This window comes from Ursus arctos, unplaced genomic scaffold, assembly GCF_023065955.2.
Source record: "Ursus arctos isolate Adak ecotype North America unplaced genomic scaffold, UrsArc2.0 scaffold_25, whole genome shotgun sequence".
In the NCBI taxonomy this organism is placed as follows: domain Eukaryota; kingdom Metazoa; phylum Chordata; class Mammalia; order Carnivora; family Ursidae; genus Ursus; species Ursus arctos.
Window position 1 is genome coordinate 12,414,545 of NW_026622930.1, and position 23,735 is coordinate 12,438,279.

At 53.7% G+C, this 23,735-nt stretch overlaps 1 protein-coding gene across 2 annotated transcripts in view; it reads left to right on the forward strand.

Moving 5' to 3' along the window:
* The window catches only part of CCDC88C (coiled-coil domain containing 88C), a 124,455-nt gene that overhangs the window by 93,838 nt on the left and 6,882 nt on the right, over positions 1-23,735 (forward strand). The window contains exons 20-28 of one of the 2 annotated variants that reach the window (XM_026515445.4): positions 452-729; positions 3,667-3,810; positions 6,372-6,558; positions 8,255-8,400; positions 10,847-10,936; positions 12,219-12,454; positions 17,283-17,471; positions 20,141-20,206; positions 22,792-22,860. In XM_026515445.4, the coding sequence (XP_026371230.2) occupies positions 452-729; positions 3,667-3,810; positions 6,372-6,558; positions 8,255-8,400; positions 10,847-10,936; positions 12,219-12,454; positions 17,283-17,471; positions 20,141-20,206; positions 22,792-22,860 (1,405 nt within the window). The remainder of the gene's footprint in view (positions 1-451; positions 730-3,666; positions 3,811-6,371; positions 6,559-8,254; positions 8,401-10,846; positions 10,937-12,218; positions 12,455-17,282; positions 17,472-20,140; positions 20,207-22,791; positions 22,861-23,735) is intronic. The other variant, XM_044389966.3, reaches the window with a different exon arrangement.

Consider the following 23,735-nt stretch of genomic DNA (forward strand, 5'->3'; position numbering starts at 1 on the left):
GTCATTCTGGCCCCAGAGTGAGTTAGGCAGCACTCCCTGCTCGGTTTTCTGATGGTTTGGTACGTGGTTCTAGAAACGTCCGTGGGGTGAGGGTGGTTGATGGCGGTGTTCACGTGCTCTCTGTCATTACTGATTTTCTACTTGTCCTAGAAAAGAGGTGTTTAAAAGTGGTCACAGAGGGCCCCCAAGGAGCTTATCCAGAGAATAGACATAGTTTGTCCCAAACAGTCACCTGGGGGGAGGGAGCAGGACCCGAGCCCCAAGCATGCGACAGTCTGTTGTGCCTCTTCCCAGAGTAGTGCCTGCAGTTCAGAGAGAACTGTCCTAGGGACGGGTGTTGCCAGCACGGAGGGTCTCCGTGGTCTTGGCGCAGTCGCTGCGGGGGGACGCCGGGCCTGTGGCTCGCGGGGTGCCGGCCCGCGGTGAGGCAGCCCCTCCTCCCTCTCGGCAGGTGGAGAACTCCACTCTGAGCTCCCAGAGCGCTGCGCTCACGGCCCAGTACACGCTGCTCCAGAACCAGCACACGGCCAAGGAGAGCGAGAACGAGAACCTGCAGAGGCAGCAGGAGCGGCTGACGGCGGCCTACGACGCCCTGCTGCAGGACCACGAGCACCTGGCCGCGCTCCACGAGCGCCAGTCCTCCGAGTACGAGGCCCTCATCCGCCAGCACAGCTGCCTCAAGACGCTGCATCGCAACCTGGAGCTGGAGCACAAGGAGCTCCGCGAGAGGTGCGTGCGGGCGCCCGGGGCTCACGTCCCTGCCCGGGAGCCTTCCCCGCCTTCCCTCTCGGCCCCGTGGCTCACGTTGTCCCGGACCCTGAACCTTCCCAGAGGAAGTAAAATTGGGAGTCACACTCCGCGATTGCGAGTGTGTGCACCTGGAGCCTCAGTGACTCCAGGAGGGTCCCCGCATGGAGAAGCCGGTGCCACGCGAATTCCAGCTCAGGGAAACCCAGCCTTGGGGGCCCTGCTTCCCTGAGGCCCCCCACCGCCTCTCCCCTCCTCTCCAAACCGGGCATAAGGAGGACGTTCGCCGGCACTGCTAGTCCACAGTGATGTGCTTACTTGGGCTTCCCGGGCCTTGGCTTCCCATCCAGATGTGGGACGCTGGCTTTCCAGCCTTCAAATGTAGCAGCTTTTGAATACAGAAAGCAAACAGAATAGTCGAGTGAAACCCCCAAGTACGTTTCAGCCATACCTCTCTCTCGCCACCTGCCTGCCCTCCTTTCCTTTTTTAATCTAAAATTTGCATACTTTGAATCGGACAGATCTTCTCTTTGCGCTCTCAACAGTCCAGGCTCCTGGGTGTCGAGTACGTTGGGGCAGCTCGCATTGCCTGAGCTCCTGCCCCGGGCAGGTCCCTGATGGCCCCCGGCCCCTGGGCAGCTGTGGCAGGACGCGGAGTCCGGTGGGAGGGAGGCGTGGTGTGCGCCTGACTCAGACACAGGTGGAGCTGTTCTCTGCAGAGAGGCTCTCAAGCACACGGTGCCACCGGAGGAGGGAGCGATCACCCACTTCCTGTGCTTGTCAGGTGTCCCTGCGGCAGCATTTCCCTTGACTCGTCTGGATCACTGGGCCTGCAGAGCCTCGTGAGGGCGTCTGATGATGCCGAGGGCACAGAGGTGGTGACGTCCCTTTATTCCCTCGCCCAGGGCTTCCTCTCTGCCTCTCTCTGGGCTCCTCCCCCTGCTTATCCACAGAGATCTCCTTCCTTCACGGGCTGCCCAAGTGCCTGCTTCTAGTAAGCCAGAATCAGCATCTTCTGCCTCCGAGCGTCTCCGTCTCCCCCCTCCTCCAGAGCCCATCCTGGGTTCATAATACGACACAGAGTGTGTGCTGTGTGCACGGTGCTGCGTCTGGACGTGGCAGGGGTGCTCCCGGCTGGCTCGTGAAGTGGAGCACCCAGCATTCCCCGAGCTCTGAAACGAGCTCTGTGCCCACCCCTCACCGGGCACCTACGTGTCTTATCATTAACGTCCTGTTACATGTTATGAGAGTGCCTCGTGATACTCTTGGTGTCCGTTTAGAAGGGGAAGGTTTCTGTAGGTGGAATTTGGGCCGGCCTTGAGGGAGGAGCTGACTGTTGTTTTCCGTCTGGTTCCTTGTCCGTACAGCAGGCTGAACGACGATAGTACTTGAACGTTCCAGTTGGTTGGACAGAGGGCTGGAGGCCCCTTTGGTCTGTCTGCAGCAGGGCTGTGGGTTTGGGAACGTAGGTGCCTGGAACACAGGGGTGTTCGCTCTGTATTCACTAAATTTGACACTTAGATGCTCATTTCCTGATTCCCTTCATACTATTTACTGAGTGCCATGCCTCGTACCTGGGATTCAGTGGTGAGCAAGGTGCACAGTGTCTGTCCTGCCCTTGGGTGGTTACAGGTATCCCTGATCAGTGGGCTTTTATAAGATGTTACAGCAGGGAAGCAGGATTTGGGGAACCCTAATCATCTGCCCATGGCCCTAATTTGTTGACCCTGGGGGACTTGTCACCACCTGAAAAGCTAGACAGAGCCTCCACTTCCAGCCGTACACCTGTCCCCATTGGGCAGCCTCTGCCCTGGGGCAAAAGGCCGCGAGAAAGTTTGTCCTTGCACAGCTGCCTGAGCACCTTCCGGAGTTTGACTGCGGTCACGTGGTGCAAGGGCGGCTGCTGGGGGGCTGGGGGCCCGGGGGGCCGCGGGGCCGGGGTGGAGGTCTGAAGACCGGTTGGACGCCCTGGTCTGACTGTGCGTGTGAGGAGCTCAGACGAGGAAGGGGGTCTGGAAAGAGGGATTTCCCTGAACGGGGACTGTTGAAGGGCGGTGCCTCAGTCACTGGCGTGGACTTGAGGGAGATCCTGAGTCCTCCGTTTCCAGCAGGGGGGAGGAGCAGCGGGGGCTCTCAGCAGCTCGTCCTCCTGTGCTCTGCCGCCCTCCAGAGCCGGCTGTGCAGTAACCACGGAGACGGGGCTGGAGAAGGAGAGAAAGTCCCAGCAGAAGGGGAAGGGCTGTGGTCGGGGCTCCTGAGAAGGGGGGTGCGTGTGCGTGTGCATGTGCGTGTGTGTGTGTGTGTGTGTGTGTGTGTGAAGAACTGGCCTCTGGCAGCTGTTAGGCCCCCGCCAGGCAAGCCTCTGCCCCCACAACCAGGACAGACCAAGAACAAGGAGACTCGGTTCCCAAGGGGAGGAGGGCAGAGGGCTGACCAGCCCCCAGTGAAGAGGGATTAGCTGTTACGTGGGGTGGAATTCAGCTCTTTATTTTGTGGTTTCTTTTAGATCTGTTTGTGCTTAGCGAACCACTTAGTAACGTATTTATAACTCTCCGAAGCGAAGGGCTCCGAGTGCAGAAAACAGTCTCGGCGTGCCCAGGTGGCCAGGGAGGGAGGGCGGCTTTGACAGGGAACCCAAGGGGCCTTGGAGACTTGCCGGGTGGGGAGAAGAGGACTCTGCTGTGGGGCTGGGGGCGACCCCTGGCCCAGACGGCCCTCCCAACTGCCGTTCTCCCGTTCTGCTGCTGCCCTGCCTCTCGCCCCGCCTGTTCCCTGCCCCGTCCCCCTCCGCTTTGCAGAGAGAAGCCGCCAGAGGAACCCCATTTTCCGTGGGAGGTTTCATAGTCTTCTGGGGCGTTGATTCCCTGGAGGAAAGGAAGGCTCCAGACAAGCTCCCAGCGGGTATGTTCCCTCCAACAGGCAGGACGACGTGCTGAAGCGTAAGGCGGAGCTGGACGAGCTGGAGAAGGTTTTGAACAGCGAGAGGGAGGCTCTACAGCAGGAGCAGAGGACGGGCGCCATGGCCGTGGGTGAGAACCAGCGGCTGCGCGGCGAGCTGGACAGGTAAGCACCAGGAGTCCCACCGGCCCGTGCAGGGCGCCTGCCGTCCAGGATCCCACGTAGACCAACCCGGCCCCACCTCGAGCATGTAGGCAGAGTCCCCGGCGGCCAGGTGTTTTTACAAACCCTGTTGTGTTCACAGCTGGGGCACAAGCTAAGAGGGGACTCTAGCTGGTGCTTGGGATGGAAGGGCCCGAGTGACACCTGGGGACAGGTGCCTTGTATCCATTGTGGACCCTCCTCTGATGTAGGCCACATGGCGATCTCATGAAGGACACACCATGGATCCCCATTATTCACACATTCTCTATTTGTGGGTTCACCGACTTGCAGTCTTCCCCAAACTGATCCTCATGGTGCTTTCACGCACGTGCCCAGGGTGGCCTGATGCCTGAGACCCCCGAAGCACATGGTTCCAGCTGAGGGCAAACAAGGATGCTCTGCCTTCTCATTGTAGTTCTTGTCCTGTGAAGAAGCGTCCTTTTTATAGTCTATTTGGTGCCAAGGTGTTTTCATAGTTTTTGGTGGCAATTTTGCTATTTATTTTTTTAAAAGATTTACTTGAGAGAGAGAGAGCACAAGCAGGGGGAGTGGCAGAGGGAGAGGGGGAAGCAGACTCCCCACTGAGCAGAGACCCCTGACATGGGGCTTGATCCCAGGACCCCGGGATCATGACCTGAGCCAAAGGCAGATGCTTCACTGACTGAGTCACCCAGGTACCCCTGCAATTTCACTATTTAAAATAGCCCCCAAGTGGAGTGCTGAAGTGTGGTCTAGGACTCCTAGTGCAAGGCTGTGATGGCCTTCTGGAAGCAGTACACATTCGAGAAGCTCCATTCAGGCACCAGCTACAGTGCTGTGGCTGTGAGCATATATTAAGAGGTGTCTTTAAACAGAAACCCTGGGGCGCCTGGGTGGCTCCGTCGGTGAAGCGTCTGCCTTTGGCTCAGGTCATGATCCCGGGGTCCTGTTAAAGCCCCACATCTGGCTCTCTGCTCAGCGGGGAGCCTGCTTCTCCCTCTGCCTGCTGCTCCCCCTGCTTGTGTGCTCTCTTTCTCTCTGTCGAATACATAAATAAAATCGTATAAAAATAAACGGAACCCTGATAAAATAAGGACTGCCTTGATCCATTGGCTAAAATGTCACGAGAGGGCGCCTGGGTAGTGCAGTCGTTAAAGCGTCTGCCTTCGGCTCAGGGCGTGATCCCGGCGTTCTGGGATCGAGCCCCACATCAGGCTCCTCTGCTAGGAGCCTGCTTCTTCCTCTCCCACCCCCCCTGCTGTGTTCCCTCTCTCGCTGGCTGTCTCTCTGTCACATAAATAAATAAAATCTTTAAAAAAAAATAAATAAATAAATAAAATAAAAATAAAATGTCACGAGAGCTTGCAGGAACGTATGCCCTGTGTGTTCCCAAGAGGCCGTGGCTCCGCATCTGCCAGTCAGTGACCACGGGGAACTTCATAGAGCGTCATTACCTCGAATAACAAGAATCCACCGCGCTACTATCCCAACCTCCCCCACACCCCCCCCCCTTTTTTTTTTATAGCAGATAAGGAAACAGGCTCAGGGATGAACTAAACTGTTCAGAGTCAGTGCTTCTAGTTAATGAGAGTCAGGATGTGAATGAGGTCTCGTCTCAGCACAAAGGCACGACTGAATGAAGCTGCGTCCTCTCCACGTCCTTGCATGAATGTGCTCGGGGGCCCCACACTCGGGGGCCTCCAGGGACCCGGGCAGGCTGGGTTCGCTGGTGAGGGAGTGCTGGTGACAGCCCAGACGGGGACATTGGGAATACATATCAGCTGAAGGTTGTCAGCCAGCCAGCCAGCAGGCAGGCCCAGAGCTTTCTAGGTCATTCTTTCATCTTCCTCTTTTTTCTTCAGGGAAACTGGACATCTGAGTGTTGATGGGAGACCTTCAGGTTTTTGAATGTTGGCACACTGACCCATTTAAAAGAAGCGTGTAGGCCAAACAAGACACATCTGCGTCCAGATGATGTCCATGAGCCTCCAGTAATTTGAGCTTTCGGATACGAATCTTCCCCTAAGGAGCCCTGGTTGCATGATAGTTACGATGGTGATAATTTTAGCGGATTTCCATAATACCCTGGCATCTCATACTTTATTCATCTCAGGAGTTGAAATTAGAAAGGAGCTTGAAATTGGGAGGAAGAGCTGGACATAGACACAGGATTTTAGAGCAAAAATGTTCTGGTTCAGTGTTTCTTTAAAAAAAAAAAAAAGCTAACAGCCGAACCCTTTTTTCCAAGTACGTATGCAGATACGCCAAAGCTTTAAATGTAAAAGAGATCATCTTGTGATGCTCTGTGGGAGCGGGTGTCTGAGCCGCCCACGCTGTCTCCCCCAGCCCAACGTGGGGCACCAGGGGGTCCCTCACAGAACCCCAAAGAGCATAGTTTGAAAACTGCTCATTTTGTTCAACCCCCTCCTTTCACACGTGAAAAAACTGAGGCCCAGAGAGGCTGTCATCTTGTGTCAGGTTGCACAGCAGGGACAGAGCCTGTCATGCCCTTCAGCCCTCGGCCTGTGGCTCTCCGCCCCCAGGGTCAATTTCCTGCACCGCCAGCTGAAGGGCGAGTACGAGGAGCTGCACGCCCACACCAAGGAGCTGAAAACCTCCCTGAACAACTCACAGCTGGAGCTGAACTGCTGGCAGGCTCGGTTTGACGAGCTGAAGGAGCAGCACCAGAGCATGGACATCTCGCTGACCAAGCTGGACAACCACTGCGAGGTGAGGCCTCGGGACAAGGACCAGAGCCCTGGGCCCGGTGGGGTGGTGACGGGTCCTCGTTGGCAGGGGCGCTCGAAGACCACGTGGAAGGTGGTACAGGGGCTGAGAGGGAACAGAGGCATTTGGAGGGGAGACGGACACCATGACTGGCAGGGAGGGGTCAGAAGACAGCTTTCCGTCTGCCCTCTGCTTCTCGCGTGGTCGGGGAAGTGCATGGGAACAGCAGAGGACGGTCTTCCGTCCGTCCCCTCGGCCGTGTCTACACTTGTCTTTCATCTTTTAAATTCAGCATCCACACTGTTCTAGAGGAGTGGCGGGAATGGCTGACTCCGCTCCGGATCCCGGGGCAGCTCGGCTGAGCTCACTCAGGCGCGCCCCGGTCTCCAGACACGCAGAGCTTTCCCTTGTGGTGCGCCAGGTTGAACATTGTCTTAAGCAGCAGAACCATCTCAGATGAGGTCAAAAGCAGATCCCGGGACAGATAAGAAAGGCAAAGTGGATCGAGCTGGGAAGAGTGGCTTGGTCCCAGCTCCCTTCAGGACACCCCAAGGACAGCAGTGTCCCCAGGACACGGCTCCTCTTGTCTCCCGTTTGTCCAGAAACCCTCTCAGAGGCCCTGTCCTTTGAGCTCCTGGTAGCCCTGTGGGACATCACAGCTGAGGAAACCGAGGCCCAGGGGATACAGATGCCTCCAGGCCCCCCTGGGCTGGGGCAGGGAGCATGTGGAGGAGGTGGGGGCCAGACCCTCGGGCACAGGAAGCCTCAGCCACCGTAGGCTATGTTGTCACAGGGAGGTGCTTTAGGATTTCTGAGGAGACCCCACACTGGGGCCTCCAGTCGTGGATGGGAACTCAGGCTGTCTGAAGCCCAAGCTTGGGATTTTCCTGCTACATCAGCCGCGATGGTATTATTCTGCAGCGAGAGCTGGCAGACCTCAGCCCGTGAGTCAGATCTGGCACACTGCCAGTTTTGGTCTTTTACAGTTCTAGTGGTTGGGAGAAATCAAGAAAAGAGCGATAGTTTGTGGCAAGTGGAAATGATTGGCGATGTAAGTGTCCGTGATTGGGACGTGGCCGCACCCTTGTGTTTGCGTGTCACCCCTGGCTGTTTCGCAGCGGTGGCCAAAGGGGAGCATTGCGACAGACACCCCCGTCCAGCCTGGAAAGCCTGAAATACTTCGTGTCGGGCCCTTCACAGAAAGGGTGTGCCGACCCCCTTCAAGAGCAGAGCTGCCCAACGGAAATATGACGCAGGCCTCATACCTAAGTTAAGGTTTTCTCATCACCACGTTAAAAATAAAAACGGGGGGATTCAGGTTAATCATTTATTTTGTTTAGCCAGCGATCTAAAATATTACCATTTTGACGTGCGACCCAAAAAAGTGTTAATGAGCTATTTTATGTTCTCTTCTTTATTACTATGAAGTCCTTCAGAATCTCTGTATATTTTGTCAGGTCTCGGTTCAGACTAGCTGCACTTTAAGTGCTCCACGCATTGCTGTCGGCCGCCAGTTTGGACAGGGCAGGTGCAGAGGGAATTCCGCTCTCCCCAGGCCGTTGCCTCTCTCAGTCCTTGCAGGTTCTCACTGGCGAGGGACAGGTGCACATCTCTGTGCCCGTGACCCTTCCCTTGGAAGCCGGATTACAGCAGTGGAATCCTGGGATTACAGTGTTTGAAACGCTGATTTGTGTTTTAGCTGCTGTCCCGTCTCAAGGGGAACCTGGAGGAAGAAAACCATCACCTGCTGAGCCAGATCCAGCTGCTGAGCCAGCAGAACCAGATGCTGCTAGAGCAGAACATGGAGAGTAAGGAGCAGTACCACGAGGAGCAGAAGCGGTACATGTAAGGGACGCGTGTGGGAGCAAGGCCTGTAGACAGAGGGGCTCTGGCTTCCCCGGCCCCGTGCCAGGGCCTGTGACATCCTGGGCAAGGAATGGCCCCTGGGCCCTTTGGTGTCCTGAGGGCAAGGGGACAGACCATCCTACCAGCACAGCCTTCTCTCGACGTCCCGGAATGGTTCTCGGTTTGTGCACATGGGGTGGTTGGCTCTGGTTTGCTTTTCAGAGGCCGTGCCTACCACCAGAAGCTTCGGAATCTGCTTTTAGAATTAAGCTCACCTTTAAAAATAAGACAGTGCCAACAGAAGTATCTCAGGGAAAGAACTCAAATGGAAGGCTGAGCATGGGTGCTGTAACTGGGGTGTTCCTGTTGCCTCTGCGTTCTCCTGGATTACTGGAAAGCGGGTTATTGGTGTGCTGTGGTTGTCCTCCCTCAGCTGGTGTTAGTGAAGGGCCTGCTCTGGCATGGGCCCCATGAGGTGCACAGAAGCGGTCCCCTGGGAGCCAGGACAGGGTAGGGGCAGGGGGTTTGGGGAGCATGTCCATGCTGGGCAGCTGTTGAGGTACGTGGAAGGCAACATGGTGGTGGGAGCTGGTGCTCTGTTGCTGACATGGGATGGGGAGAAGGCAGGCAGGTGGGGGGACCCGAAGGTGAAGCCGGGAACTTCAGGAGAGAAGGCTGGAGAAGGAGGAGGGCGCTCAGCTGAGGAAGGCTTCCGTGCCCAGCTTGTGAGTTTGGATTCGTCGGGAAGCGTTAAAGGATGCTGGTCTAGTAGGGCCTAGGAAACTTCCAGAAGTAGAGGTCGGGAGGAAGAGCCTTGGTACTGGAAGCCTCGTGGTTTGGAAGTCATGTCATCCAAGACACATCGCACGGATCCTGAGTGATGTTTAACCCTCATGCTCTGATGGTTGGACTGTCCTTCCTCATGAGCGGGACTGGCTGGCCGGCCCTGGGAAGGCTGGGGGAGACGTGCCGGCAGAGGGACGTGGTCATGTGAATGCCAGCTGTGCACTGGCCATGCTCTGCAGCCTAACGGTTCTTCTTCGTCAGTTTTCTGGCCTCACCTGCTCCTGTAGAGGTGGCCCGCCACCTACCGGACGATGGTTTACATTGAAAACCACGCTGTAAATTTGGGGTAGATACGCCCATCCACTGAAGTTGGCCCTCTATAACCCAGCCGATAAAAACTGCCCGCAGGGTTGGGCAGGTGCTAACGAGGAGCGTAGGAGGCTGGTACCCAAGGGGGATGGTTTGATGATGGTTTGGCATTAGAGAGTGGAGAATGCCAGAAGTTGGCATACGAGCACCATTCTGGGCCCTGTGAGGGGTGCGATGCCTGCTGTCTGTGAGTTAGTGTGCATCTGTGGGCCCAGCCAGCCACGAAAGCACCCAGAGGGTAAGGCCAAACAGAGTGGGGTTTCATGGTCAGGGCCAGACATTCACAAAGCTGTCACTCTTCACGGAGGCGTTCATGTGCGGCAGACTCGGAGCCCTCAGTTCGGGTGGACCCCTGGCAGCCTCACAGCAGAGGGGCCTGAGCACTGGCCTCTGGTTCAGAGGCCTCCTGAGGAAACCAGGGTGTGGTGACGTCTGGGCGGTGTGGGTCGAGCGCTCCACCCCCGTGACTCCCTGAGATAATCAGAAGCACGCCCTTCCTATCAGGCTGGACTCTCCCGGGAAGCCCAAGTGGCAGCCCTGGGGTCCAGAGGTGTCTTGATCCTTCCTGTGTTTTTGAAAATGTGAACTGGTTCCCAACATTTAGGGACCAGGAGATTTGGCTCCGTAACCTAGGTGTCCTGGCTTCTCTGCCAAAATCGGCGGATCTGCCCTGCAGGCCTCGCACGTGGCCATCTGGCGGCCAGCAGCCAGAGCTACGGTCCCCACTGCTCCCCCTGCTCTTTCCAGGCCCGCTTTGCTCCTTACCTTCCCTGTCTGGCCCCCAAAAGCTTTCAAGTTTGCCCCCGTGGAAGTGTTACCAGAAACCCGCTGTCACAATAGGCCCAGGTCAGAGGTCTGCCTTTGTGGAAATGGTTCTTTCCGCCTTGATGCCCATCCAGCTCCCTGAGGGCACACCGCTCCCCCTCAGCAGAGGTATTATTAACACACAAGCCCTGTGTCCGACCCCGAATGCCCAGTATCCTGCATGACCTGGCCGGCAAGTGTTTGGGGCCTCTAGAAGCGTGTAAATTTTCCGACGGTGAGGGGGTTTGCTCCCTTGAGTTGACTTGCACCCAGACCCTGAGCGCTCTAGCCCAGCTCTGCAAGGTAGCAGGGCTTTCTGGACCCGCGCTAGACGTTTCCATTCACACATCCCCGACTTCATGATTATGACGGTCGTGAGCACGATGATGTCTGAATCCCAGCAAAGGTCCTGGGCTGGGCTGACGAGTAAATTGATGTGTTTTATTTAAAACAGGATTGAGAGTCCTCCTTTCTTCTCTCTTCACAGAGACAAATTAAATGCCTTACGGAGACATAAGGAAAAACTGGAAGAAAAAATCATGGATCAGTACAAGTTCTACGATCCTGCTCCAAAGAAGTGAGTTGATTTAAGTGTCAGGAGGTAAGCCCGGAACGGAGAGCTTCCTCGTGCATGAGTGCAGTGGAAACCGCTCCCACTAGAGCAGCGCCCGGCTTGGAGGGCCCGTGCCTCCTGCTCCGTGGAGGTCCTCTGTGTGCAGGCCACTCCTGTGACAGAAGGAGCGAGATTTTCAGCCCTGCCCTCTGTACTCTGGCTTGTTCTGGGAGGGTCAGCAAATGCCAACAGGGGGTGCGGAGAGTCTGTGGTTTGGGAGCCATTAAAGTGGGACAGAAGGGTGGCCATATCAGATTCTGTCTCACGATTTCACGGGACATTGGAAATCACATTCCTGTTTCGGGGACAGAAGCTGGCGTACCCGTGCTCTTCGACACGGGAACCTCTGGGCCTCACACAGATTCCTCTGGACTCCCTGAACCCCAGGGCAAGTTCATAAACTCAGTCCTTTCTTCAGGGAGCAGCAGCCCCCTGGTGGTGGAGCTGGCTCAGTCTCTGGGGATGCCAGCCTTGTGCTGGAGGCCCTCCCCTAGTCTAGACCTAGGCCCCAGGAGCTGGCCTTTTCCATGGCCCAGCCCAGCCTCGAAGTCAGGATCACAATGAATCCTTCAGGGTTCTCTGGTGAACCACAGAATTTCTGAACCGCGGTCTTCCTCCCTCTGGCAAAGAAATGAAGGCCCAGATGAGGAGACTGAGTGATTTGTGTAAACACGGTACTGTCTAGTTTCAGCGCCAATTTCTTTTTTTTTTTTTTTGTGATATCAGAATGCCTCATTTCCAGTCAGCTGCAACTCTGTTGCTTACTCTTGAAATTCGCTGATTTTAATTTAAACAGCCCACTCTCCCCTCCCTTCCCCTCGCTCTCTCAGACTCCTCAGTGCCAGGGCTGATTGAAGAATGTTAGTTTATTCTACTTACTATTAACTTTAGCAGAAAACGAGAAGGTCCATGACTCAGTTCCAAAATGGCATTTTGACAGAAAAATTGCTGATGGACGTGGCTTTGTTTCACGCAGATAATCAAGAGTTTGAAGTTTGCATCCTGTTTGAAATTCTGTTTCCCCAAGAGGCTAGTGTGGATTTCCACCACAGTGCACACTTCTACCATCCCTGGGCCCCCAGATCCGATGATCATGGTGATGGTGGGGAGGGCCATCATTCTGAACCCCAAATTAATGACTTCCAGGTTTGTGATGGAAAGCTCGGCTCACATCAGGTCACCCCATGACCTGCTGGAGGGGCAACGAGGGTTGGTTGTGTCCTTCCGACAATCTGCTTCTCCCTAGGAAAAACCACTGGATTGGCGCCAAAGCCTTAGTCAAGCTCATCAAACCAAAGAAAGAAGGTTCCAGAGAACGATTGAAGTCAACCGCAGAGAGCCCCCCCTGGCAGGTGGAGTCCCCGGACCCGACCTCGCCATCTCCTCAGCCCCTCAGATTGCAGCCAGAGAACCCCGAGCCCACCCCGTCTGGCTCCAGTGGTGCAGAAGAGCGGGACACCCTCAACGGGCCTGTGGGTAAAGGTAGGAGCGGCTGACCAGGCTGCCTTCGTGCTACGGAGGGGATGCTCGGAAGGGCTCTGCCTGGATGGGGTGGAATGAGAGACGGTGTGCGATGTGCACACGTGTGTGTAGGAGCGTGAAGAGGGTGTGCTGCTTACACACAGATCTGCCTCCTTGCATATGTTCGCAACCCAGGAGAGAATACAAATTCCCGTCAGCAGCTTCGTCCCGTGACGGTTCTGTTATTTTAGGATGAGAAGCGTCACGCATCCCGTAGGCTGTGGTAGCATCTGGGCTGATAGTTACGCAGGCGCTGTAGAGACGGGCTCAGGAGTGTAAGTTTGGGGGTGCATGTGTCAAAGATTCAGAGTCCGCTGTTTCGTAGGGCGATCCCGGGTGCATCTAACCTGTTCTGTACGTACGCGGGATCCTCAGAAAGTCCCCGAGTCCTCCCGGCCGCGGGGCACGGCTTACCTCGTTACTTATGGCTGTCATTTGGAGTTGGCCAGAGGTTCTGACTCGGATTCCTAGTTGCATATGCCGTGTTTCCTCACATCTAAGCAGCTCTCAGCGATACGCTGCATGATTACCTTATATACCGGCGGGAGAACCGCTGGCCGTCCGAGGACGCTGAGCTTTACTGCTCCGCGGGCGTGTTACGCTCTGCTCCGAGAGCTCTTCTGAGACTTCGATAGCCGTGCACAGGCCTAAAGGGAAAACGGGCGCAGTGCATGGGGTGTGGCAGTGACCGTTCCGTCAGAGGTGCCACCTGGCCAGCGGTGACTGTCAGACCCCGTCGAAGCTGCGTAAGGATTTCAGAGATGTGAAGCAATGGGGGAAGCGTGTACCTCAGAATCGACTAAACACAGTAATTGACAGAAACGTTGTTAAGTTTTCAGCTTTACTTTTTAAATATTAGCTTATGGGTTCTTTACCCATAAACCTGCCAAGCATGCACCCGGAATAATTTAAATTTTATGAAGGGCACTGGAACTTTCTGAAGACTGGGCCTAGGCCTGAGAGCCCTGTGCCCCAGGGGGTGATGTTACAGTGCTGAGGGCCGGTGGCGACAAGCTGCCCCGTGTGACATGTGCACAGGCCTTTTGGGGGTGCCATTCAGTGGGTCCTGCTATGTCCCTTTCGAATGCAGAGAAGAAAACGTGCGCACGTGCACACGTTGGGGACAAATGCTTGTGTTCCCGTTCTTTACAGATCAGATTAGGTAAGAGGCTCAGGTGCAGCTAAGCGACGCTGAGGCTGGACCTTTGTTTCTGTCTAGCAGGTAGCGCTCCCCTCAGGTTTTCTTGTTGGCTAAAGTTGTTGACCTTTATCCCCTCAACTTGTATTATTCTCTAAACTGATTTAATTAACTACCATCGGCCTAATGAGCTACGAAAACTTGCAGAGAAAAAAAAAAAACTTGACTGGTCCAGGCTGTTGTGCCGGCCCAGGGACGAGCAGGTCAGGGAAAATTCTTCGTAGCCCCCGCAGCTGTGAGATGTACTGGGCGTTCCTTCCGGGCTCCTTTTAGCTAATTGACGTGCTTCACCTGTCTCGTGGAGTCCGAACTACTGGGCAGGGTGGGCACGATGAATCATCCCTTCTCAGAGCGGAGAAAGGGAGGCTTGATGAAATTTTAAACACTTGCCAGTGTAATCAGTGGTGGAACTGGGATCCGCACACGGGGCCGCGGACCTGGAGCGCTTCACTGCTGTGTGCACTTAAAGCCTTGTACAAACGTGCCGCGGAGTCTGGGGCCCCTTATTCTGTGTCGGGAACGCCGGCCACCAGGTGGCGCCGTGGAGGCAGAAATAAGCAAGGTAGCAGCGTGCCCTCTCCTCAATCAGAAATCCCTCGACTCTGCTGTGTTGATATAGGTCCTGTTCAGAAAATAAGACCGGGTGTCTACTCTGACAAGACTCGACTTTAAAGGCCATGAAGTGTAGGACTGGAGTAGAGCTTGTGCAGGAGATCTTAAACGATTCTTGGTGTTGTGGGGTTTGGGGGTACAAAAGGAGGTATTTTCATTATTCTCAAAAGGGGTTATTTTAGATGTACAGAATTATTGGTGAATACTTCAGCAGACTGTCATCTCGTGACATCAGGCCAGAAACATATCATTAGGTGTTTGCGAGGCCCTTGAACAGGAACGGGAGTGGCGTGTGCACCAGATCGTCAGGGGGCCAGTCGTTCAAGTGCATGAGTAAGAGAAGCCAGCTCCTAAATTAATAAGCATCCTTCTTTAATAATTTAACATGCTGAAATTGAAAAAGGTCTCCTCCATTGGCTCCTTGGGCGATACATAATTCTCCCGTGCAGAGTAAAGCGTTGGCACTAAGACGCGCCTCAATTAATCACGTTGAGTCAGAGCATAAATGATTCACCGAGTCCTGATTCTGGGCTTGTCGTGGGTATTGTTCCTGTCTTTCCTGGGTCGGACAGGCTTCTGATCTCCGGCCTGCATTTAGCTAATTCAGAGTCATTTGTTATTATTCATTTCATTTATTTGTTGTTTTTTTTTTTCCTTCCTCTCCTGGGTTATCCGGGGAATAACAATTGAGCAGCTCAGCGCAAAAAGAGTCCCTTTTTGAGAAGCAAAAGCAAGGACAAAGACAAGTCTCCAACGGCCCACCCGACTCTCTCTAAACGCCTGCGGTTCTGGTCTTCCTCTGACATCCCATCCTCTCCTAACGAGCCTGTCCCTTTTTCAGAAATCGGAGATTTCTAATCCTTTTCCTTTATCATGTGTTTTCATCATGTATCTTCCTTCATTTCTGAAATCCAAACAAACCAAAAAAAAAAAAAAAAAAAAGTACCTAAAGGCCTGATGACCCCTAGTGGACCCCTCCTCCTGATCCCAATTCCAAGCCAAGTTTAAAGTAGCCAGCGTGGATTCTCATTTCAAAAGAGAAGATGAGTTGTCACACTCTCTGGACCATTTCTCCAGCACAGCACAGTTGTAGGGGAGCCTCGGGACATCCATGCACAGGTCCGTGGGCCAGGATGTCCGTGCTAAGTAAGTCCGGCGGCCGGGTGCCGCCTCCCCGCGCTCGCACCTGCAGCCTTATGTCGTGCCTGTGCTTTACAAGCAGAACTGGTCGGTTGTCGCTTTGCTTCCTAAAATAGATGGCCTCTGTCAAGTGAGATTTTTTTTTTTTTAAGACTTATTTTTAAGCAGCCAGATTTAAAGCTGCTGCCCTTTTCTCCTCCTCTGTGAGAGCCCTGAGTTGTTGGCTTTTGCTGACAAGGCCCTGTGTAGATGTGCTCTGTGTCCTGAAGGATTTATCGCTCCATTCAAGCATTGTGTATAATTGGACCGATGTTGCCAAGCCAGAGGTCAGCCCAGAATGACGTTTTATGACCGTGCGGTGGCTCTCTGACCTCCTGGACGCGGACGTGAAAACGGTAGCAGACAGCAAGACCATCAGCACGCCGGTCACGCCCAGAGCGGGGGGAGCGCGGGTCGGTCGAGGCCTTTAGCTACTGCGCTGTCTGCTGTCTGCTCTCATTCTCTGCCATCTTCCTGAGTTTTGCCACATCTTTTTATCCACCTGTGTGGATCACATACGTGTTTTTCCCAATTAACTCACCGTTGCCACTTAAATTTATTTTAAATTAAAGGAAGATTATTATTGGTGCTGTCGATGGAAAACCGGTGTCACTGCAAACACAAGGTAACACACGAGCAAATCCGCACCTGTTAAGCTGTTGAAGCCGGTCGATGTGGCACTGACTTCATGTCACGAGCTCCGCCCCGGGGCCTGTGGGCTGCCGTGCCCCCGGGCCTCGGGGACTCTGTCTCGCCAGCATGCTGTCGGCCTCGTCCTGTTTCTCTGCCATCCATGTTAACTGTCCGCTCCCCTCCGCTGCCCTCCCTCCTCATTTTAACTGCGCGCACTGGATGCTTGTCCCCTCGCATTCCACCAGACTTGAATCTTGCTTCTCATCAAGGGTGTCTTTCAGAATCCAAATTTTGCCTTGGTTTTAAATTGTAAGATTTGGGCACTGAAAACCTCCCAGGGAGTGCAGAACCCCGAGTGGTTGAGGGGCCGGCGGGGTCAGCCCCATGGGAGGGTGTGCCTCCGGGTCCCGGCCGTGGGGTGCCCAGAGGGGAACATGGTGCAAAACAGTGCCGTCCTCACGCTCTCGGGAGCTCCGGCCGCACATGTGTTTATCTTCCATTTAGAGAGCCCAGCCCCTTTCCTGCTACTAGTAGTTGGAAGATTTTTTTGTTTTCTTTTTCTAATGTTTTTATAGAAATTTTGTTTAACGAAAGTATGTGTTCGGGGTAGAAAATATAGCGATTGCAGACAAGCACAAGATACGAGGGAAAAGTCACTCTCACAGAGATTAAGACATCTTCAATGACTCTTAGTGTAGGAGTAAGCTGCTTTCTCAAACCCTAAGTGAAGCCAGCCGCCAGGATGGACATCTGTCCATCCATCCTGGATCTTCAGGGCCTTGGCTGCAGGCCTAGAGTGATCCTGAGGCAACATCCTCAGGACCTTTTGAAATCGGATATCCGAGTTACACACAGCGTTACACGGCAGGCATGCCCATGGCTCATGTGTTGGCCTTCTGGCAACAGTTGGCTTATCCTCTGAGTGCCTTATCTTGTCCCAGCCTTTCAGGGCTCGCAGTCCGACCCATGTGTAGAGCCGGGGCCAGCCTCTCTGCCCCCTCCCCCATGCCAGGCTTGTAGCCAGGGCCCTCCTGTCGACACCACAGCCCAGCTTCTGTCCTTGTGGTCCGTGTGCCCCGGTGCCCCTGCTTCTAGGCCTCCGTGTAGTAGCCCAGCCTTGGCACAGGACTTTGCTGCCCCGTTTCTCAATGTCCTTCTCTGCCCCAGGCCCTGGGGACCTAAAACCAAAGCAAGGGTCCCCGCACAGAGGCAGCCTTGACCGCACAGATGCCTCCGCTGACCCAGCCATGAAGCTCTGGCCTTCGGAGCTGAGCTCCCGGACCTGTTCGACCTCAGCCATCACTACAACCCCTTCCAGCTCTACCCCCCTCTCCCGGCACCCAGGCCGCACCAAAGGTGAGTCGTGGGCCCCTCTGGAAAAAGAGAGATACCTGTCCAGGGTCGTTCCTGAAGACCCCAGGCTTGCAGAGATAGGTGGTAAGCAGAGTACTTAGGTTGTAGACGAGCTTTGCCATCACGTAGGCACAGCTTCTGCCTGTCAGCTGTGTGACGTGGGGCAGACAACCTCACCGCCTAGAGGCCCAATCCTAAGCCGCTCTCACCACCACTGTTCAGGAACTGGTGGCGCTACCTAGCTCCAGAAGGGAGGTGAACTGCAGTTTGGGCTGAAAGCAGGCAGTGCCCTCACCCCAACCTGGTAGGAGTTTGGAGGGTTATTCTTTATGGAGGAAACACGAGAGCGTCTCTGAACCTGGTGGTGGCTTGGGAGAGGAGGAGGCAGGCCTCCTTCGCTGAGAACAAGGGGATTCGGGGAAGGATTGACACACCGAACATCTCCCAGGGGGCCAGTGGCCATGTGTGGTCACACCTTTACATGTGAGATTAAAATGTTCTTCAAGCCATCTGATAAGCTCGAGAAATTCCCCACAAGACAGCTCAGTCAGATCTTGTCAAATGAAGCCTCTGGAAGTTCAGGGATCGCCGGGCATCCAGCAGCAGTGACCCAAACCAGTGGCGGGCCACAGAGTTAAACAGATGTTAAGCACAGAGGTGACAATTTTGAAGTGAGTGCCGTTGACGTAGTCTGGGATAGGCGAGGTGGTTATACCTACGGAACAGGGACAGGATGCTGTAAAAGAGAGCAGTTAAGGGAGAGGCACTTGGAAATCTAAAATACGCTAAACAGAAAGGAAGATAAAGCCGAAAACTAAAAAAGACATTCTGCTCGTAACTTAGAAACGAAGCAACAGCTGGCAGAGCCGGAAGGGGGGCTGCGTCTCGGGTGTTGGGAATCGGAGAGAACTGGGAAGGATGGTTTCGTTTCATCAGAACACCACCCACTCGACTCTTGAAACCTGGCTGTGCAGAACCTTGCTTTGACAGGCAGAGCCCACAGGGTCCCCGCCCTCCAGGCGCACCTGGGTTAGCCTCACAACCTTGTTCACAAGTCATCAACAGCCCTGGGGAGAGAAGCAGAGCGAGCACAGGGCAGCCAGGCAGTCCTTCTCCACTCCTGGCCAGACCCTGGAAGCAGAGTCACTCGCTGCTGGAGGTCGGGAACGGTGCTGCGTTCTGGCTGGGACAGGCATGCTCTGAGCCCGTTCTCGGCAGTCAGCAGTGTCCCCCTCCACCACCCCCTTCTCCCTGGGCTTGGGGTGCAGAAGCCCTGCCTGATCTCGGGGAGGGGGCTGGGTTCTCCATCTCCCCTCGGACTTAGCGGCTTGTGTGGCTCAAGGTCCAGCCCTTCAGACTAACCCATGGGCCATGTCAGCCTAGATCCCATTCCTAAACCCGAGCCTAGAAACACCTCTGGCCGTTCCTATGCCTGCAGAGCCCGAGGGAAGATCGGTCGCCGCTGCAGACCCAGCCCCGGCCACACGATTCCCTGGCAGCCTGTTCTCACACTCTGGCGTTCATGGCCAGTGGGCCCATAGCCAGCCGGCTTCAAATAGAAAGAAGCCTCCTTAGAATCCGCCATTTCTTTAAGTCAATCTGGTTTCTTTTAGAGCAGAATTTAATAAACAGGATCTGGGCCTATGGAGTTGCCATTGCTTCTAGGCCCTTTCAGTAAAGGAAGATAAGACATACATATTACTGGTTTGTGTCAGTATTTCCAATTCAGATTTAACATCACAGGGATTTCCTATTTGCGTGTCCTTTTCTTTACAGAGTGCTTGTCTCCTGAAACATTTTTTCCCCAAAATATGCAATAATGGTTTAAAAAGTAATCCTACTAGTGCTACCAGTCACCATAAATTCAGCAAGCAACATTTTCTTTATAGTTCTTTTAGTCCCTAGATTGTATTTCGCTAAGGACGCTCTCACAGAGTTTTACACTCAAAATTCACTGCAGATCAGTGTTTCTCTCTGTGTGAAAACGTTGATTTGACGAAGTAAAGTTCATTCCTGTTTTTAATTTTACACTTTTTTCTTTGTAAATTAAACCCTGTGTGTTTTAATGTGTAAAATTTTAGATTCAAAAACCTGAATTATGTGAAAAGCTGTACTCCGTGCTCTAGGCCCCCCTCCCTTCTGTTCCCCCCCCCCCCCCCGCCAACTTCGTTCCCAGACCACCCTCAGGATAACCTTTTTTCTTAACTCCTTGTTTATACTCCCGGTGTTTCTTTCTGCAAAAATAAACCAAAATGGGGCGCTTGGGTGATTCAGTTGGTTAAGCATCTGACTCTTGATCTCAGCTCAGGTCTTGATCTCAGGGTCAAGAGTTCAAGTCCCATGTTGGGTTCCACGCTGGGCATGGAGCCTACTTAAAAAAAAAAAAAAAAAAAAAAAACCCACATAAATAAATAAAATCTACACACCTTGATTTTTTTCCACCTGGGCATAGATCATGGGGATCTTTCTTAGTCTCTTTAGAGCCGCATACTAAGGAAAATGGCCACACATGATCTTTTCAACCACCCCACCCCCAGAGTTGTTTCCTGGAAGTAGGATTGTCATGTCGAAGGACAAATAAAAATATACTTTTCCTAAATAAGAGTCCGTAGTTGTTCAGAGTGTTCCAGAAAACCCTATCTTAATAACCAATGACCTTACTGCCTCCATAGGCTATAATTCAGATGACAGCCTCTGTGACCCGTCCCTGGAGCTGGAGTTCAACCACAGGCAGTACGGTGAGTGCTCAGTGCCTCATGTCCTTGGGCCTGGCGTCTCAGACTGGTTTTCATCGACAGTATTTTTCCTTCGAGCGCAGTCCCATGTGGGAAACGGGTAGATGTGACGTTGTTGCGTTGAAGTGGGAATGGGGAGGGGCCTCGGTTCCTCCAGGCTCCTTCACTCCCTCCCCGGGGGTCTGGGCGTGTGACTTCTGCTTCCATACCTCCCATGACAGGGAAGTCACCACCTCCAGAGTATCTGACTTCTACAGGCTCCAACTCCCCTTGCTTGAAAATGCTCCCTCAGGTTTGCCAGGACATTCTGCTGACCCTACCGGGAGCCCTGATTGCAGGGAGGCCTCTCACTGTCCTCACTTGGGTTCTAGTTGACTGGAGTACCTGCGTGTGCTCTTAGAAATTGTTAGAAGCACTCGGGCATTTGACTTAAGATATATTGTGAGTTTCTGGAGAAGGGAAACAGTGACTATAACCAGCCTTCTCAAAAATTAAAAGCTGCTTTGGGTTTTTATAATTTTTGAAAAACAAAAATCCTAGAAGGGTGGAAAAATAATTCTTAAAAAAAAACTCAGCTCACAGTGAGCTCTGTTTACTCTTAATCAACAATAAATGTAGGAGCTAGCATGGTGTCCTACCCTAGTCATTGTCTTTTTTTTTTTTTTTTTAAGATTTATTTTAGAGAGTGAGAGCATGAGTGGGGCAGCGGTGCAGAGGGAGAGGGAGAGAAAATTGCAAGCAGCCTCCCTACTGATAAGGAGCCGGACTGGGGGCTCGATCTCACGACCCTAAGATCACGACCTAAGCCGAAATCAAGAGTCCAGTCATTGTCTTAAACGTTCTATGATGCTGATATTCATACAGATACAGACACTGGCACTCGGCGTGAGAAAATACAGGCTCTGTGGCAGAACAGTTTAACACACGCGCCCTTGTGTCTACGCACTGAGGAGAGGGGAACACACCTGGGGGTATCGGCCATGGGGCTTTATTAAGTTGGCCGGGGAGCCAGGTCAATGCTGCAACCGCTGACCACCGAGGGGTTTTCTTCCTAAGTACTCCTGAATACTCTGATTCCTCGAGCTTTTCTTATCAGGAAAAAGAAGGAAAAGCAGTCTTCAGGGTGGTACCTGCATAAACAAAAGTGCTTTGGGGGCTAGAAGGCGCCTGGGTGGGTCAGTCAGTTAAGGATCTGCCTTCGGTTCGGGTCGTGGTCCCAGGGTCCCGGATCGAGCCTTGCGTCGGGCTCCCTGCTCAGCGGGGAGTTTGCTTCTCCTTCAGATTCCCTCCCCCCATCCCCACCATGCTCTCTTCTCTCTCTAATAAAATCTTAAAAAAAGGGGGGGGGGTTGGGTCCTGTTGATTTATATCACCATTTTCTTTTAATAACACTTAAAATTCCTTTTTAAAGAGAGATGTGCATTTTTATGTCCATTTTTCCCTTCTCAAAGAGGGGACTTACTCTGCTTTTACAGAGTTTCTCGCAAAAACCAAGTATTTTTTGGCTCCTCCCCAAACCCCGTTTGCTAATAAGAGTTTTCCATATGCCTGCTATTTGCAGAGCACACCAGTACTTGGGAACCAGGAGCCCTATAGACCAATGAAAAGGAAAGTGTCCCCGGGGGTGTGGTAAGCCGAGCGCCTCCTAGCGGATCTCCGGTTCTCGGGGTGGCTCGACTCCACACCAGCTGCGCGCGGAGGGGGATGCAGGGAAGACCGAAGTGCAGCTCCTGACCCCCAGGGGTTCCTGGCCCAGCAGGACAGACGCTGGTGCGGGGCTGGCTGGCAGGGCACCTGGAAGAGGGGACCAGGAGAAGCAGGCCTGCCGGCCTTGAAGGGGCAGCTGCCCTTTGCGGGGTAGAGCCGCCCCTCCTGCCCCTGGGCTCCTCCGCGACCTGAGAGCTGCCACACGCCTCCTCGGGCAGCACCAGCAGCAGCAGCCGCGAGGGCTGGTTTGTCCAGCCCTTGTCACCGTACCAGTCGATTTTTCCCTTGGGGGTGGATGTAAATTTGAGACAGGGGAAGCAGGGAGCTGACGGACTGCAAACGACCAGGGAAAGCGAGCTCTCCCTCTCCTCCTCCAGGTCCCAGCACTGGCTCCTGTGGATGACGGGGGTCACGGTGGCCTGTGCGCAGGCACACACCCCCTTGTACACATACGCACGTGTTTCCCCGCTGTTTCCCGGCTCCCACTCTCACCAAGTCTCAAATGGGTTCCAGAAAGCTCTGTGCAGTCGTAGGAGTGGGCACTCCCTCCTCACTCGTTGGCTTACCCCAAGCCGCCCTTCTTTCCAGTCTGCTTATTGTACTGGAGTTCGGTGTGAGATTTCTTTTAGCCCTAGACCTAATAAAAAATGCTAGTTGTCGTTTCTGGATGGCCTGCTGGATGCCATGCCTCGCACCCAAGTTGGCGAAGCTAGATCTCCTGATGGGAGAATGCAGAGAACCCCAAAGTCCATCCTTCCTGAGGACATCTGCCTTAACTTTGGCATAGAGTGGCTTTGTTTCGCAGCTTTTCTCGGACTAGACGGTCAGTCTGGGGCATACGTGCCCCCTGGCCGTTTAGGCTGAGTGTCCCTTCCTTTCAGTGTCCCGGCCAGACAGCTTGGAGAGCAGTCGGAATGCGTCCAGTGACAGCTCGCCTCTTAACCTGAAAGGTAGGTCAGCCTTGGCCGCCATGCACTTTTCGTTGTATTTGGGTCTTTGGTTCTGGGCTCACGTTATTTTCATGGTTCAAGCGCTAACACAGGATTCTCCGCTGCACCCACATTTGCATGTATGGTCCGCGTCATGCGGTTTCAGGCACAGGCCTGGGCGCCTGAGTGAATCCCTTTACCCCCAGAGACCAGCCCAGGGCACCCGGGCACGTCACCCTTGCTCCGAATCCAAGCTACTTCATCTGTAGAATGGGGGTGGCGATTGTTACCAACAGCCCATGGTGGCCAGAGAGCACAGTCGGGCGACTTTGATCCTTTTACGTTTTTTAACTTTATTTTATAGCGTACAATATCATCTGTCTCAGCGAGCGTTTCTGTGCATTTGAAAAGAATGTGTATGTTGTCCCAAGACTAGAAACTTTTCAAAGATTTTTTTTTCTCTTAGCCTGCTCATGACCAGCCCCCGGAAGAACCCCAGCACGTAACAGGCAGTAGATAAACCCTCAATAAATGAATGGATGACGCCTGATATGTGCGCTGCCTTATAGCAATTAATATTAAATAATAATTTAAACTTCACCAGAAGCTTTCCACTTTTATCTCAAGTTATTTTGTTTTCAAATGCCACACTGAAAAAGGGGAACCCTCTTATACTTGGTGGGAGTGCAAGCCAGTGCAGCCGCTCTGGAAAACAGTATGGACGTTCCTCAGAAAGTTGAAAATAGAGCTACCCTACGACCCAGCAATTGCACTACTAGGTATTTACCCCTAAGATACAAATGTAGTGATCCGAAGGGGCACATGCACCCCAGTGTTTATAGCAGCAGTGTCCACAATAGCTAAAGTGTGGAAAGAGCCCAGATGTCCATCGACAG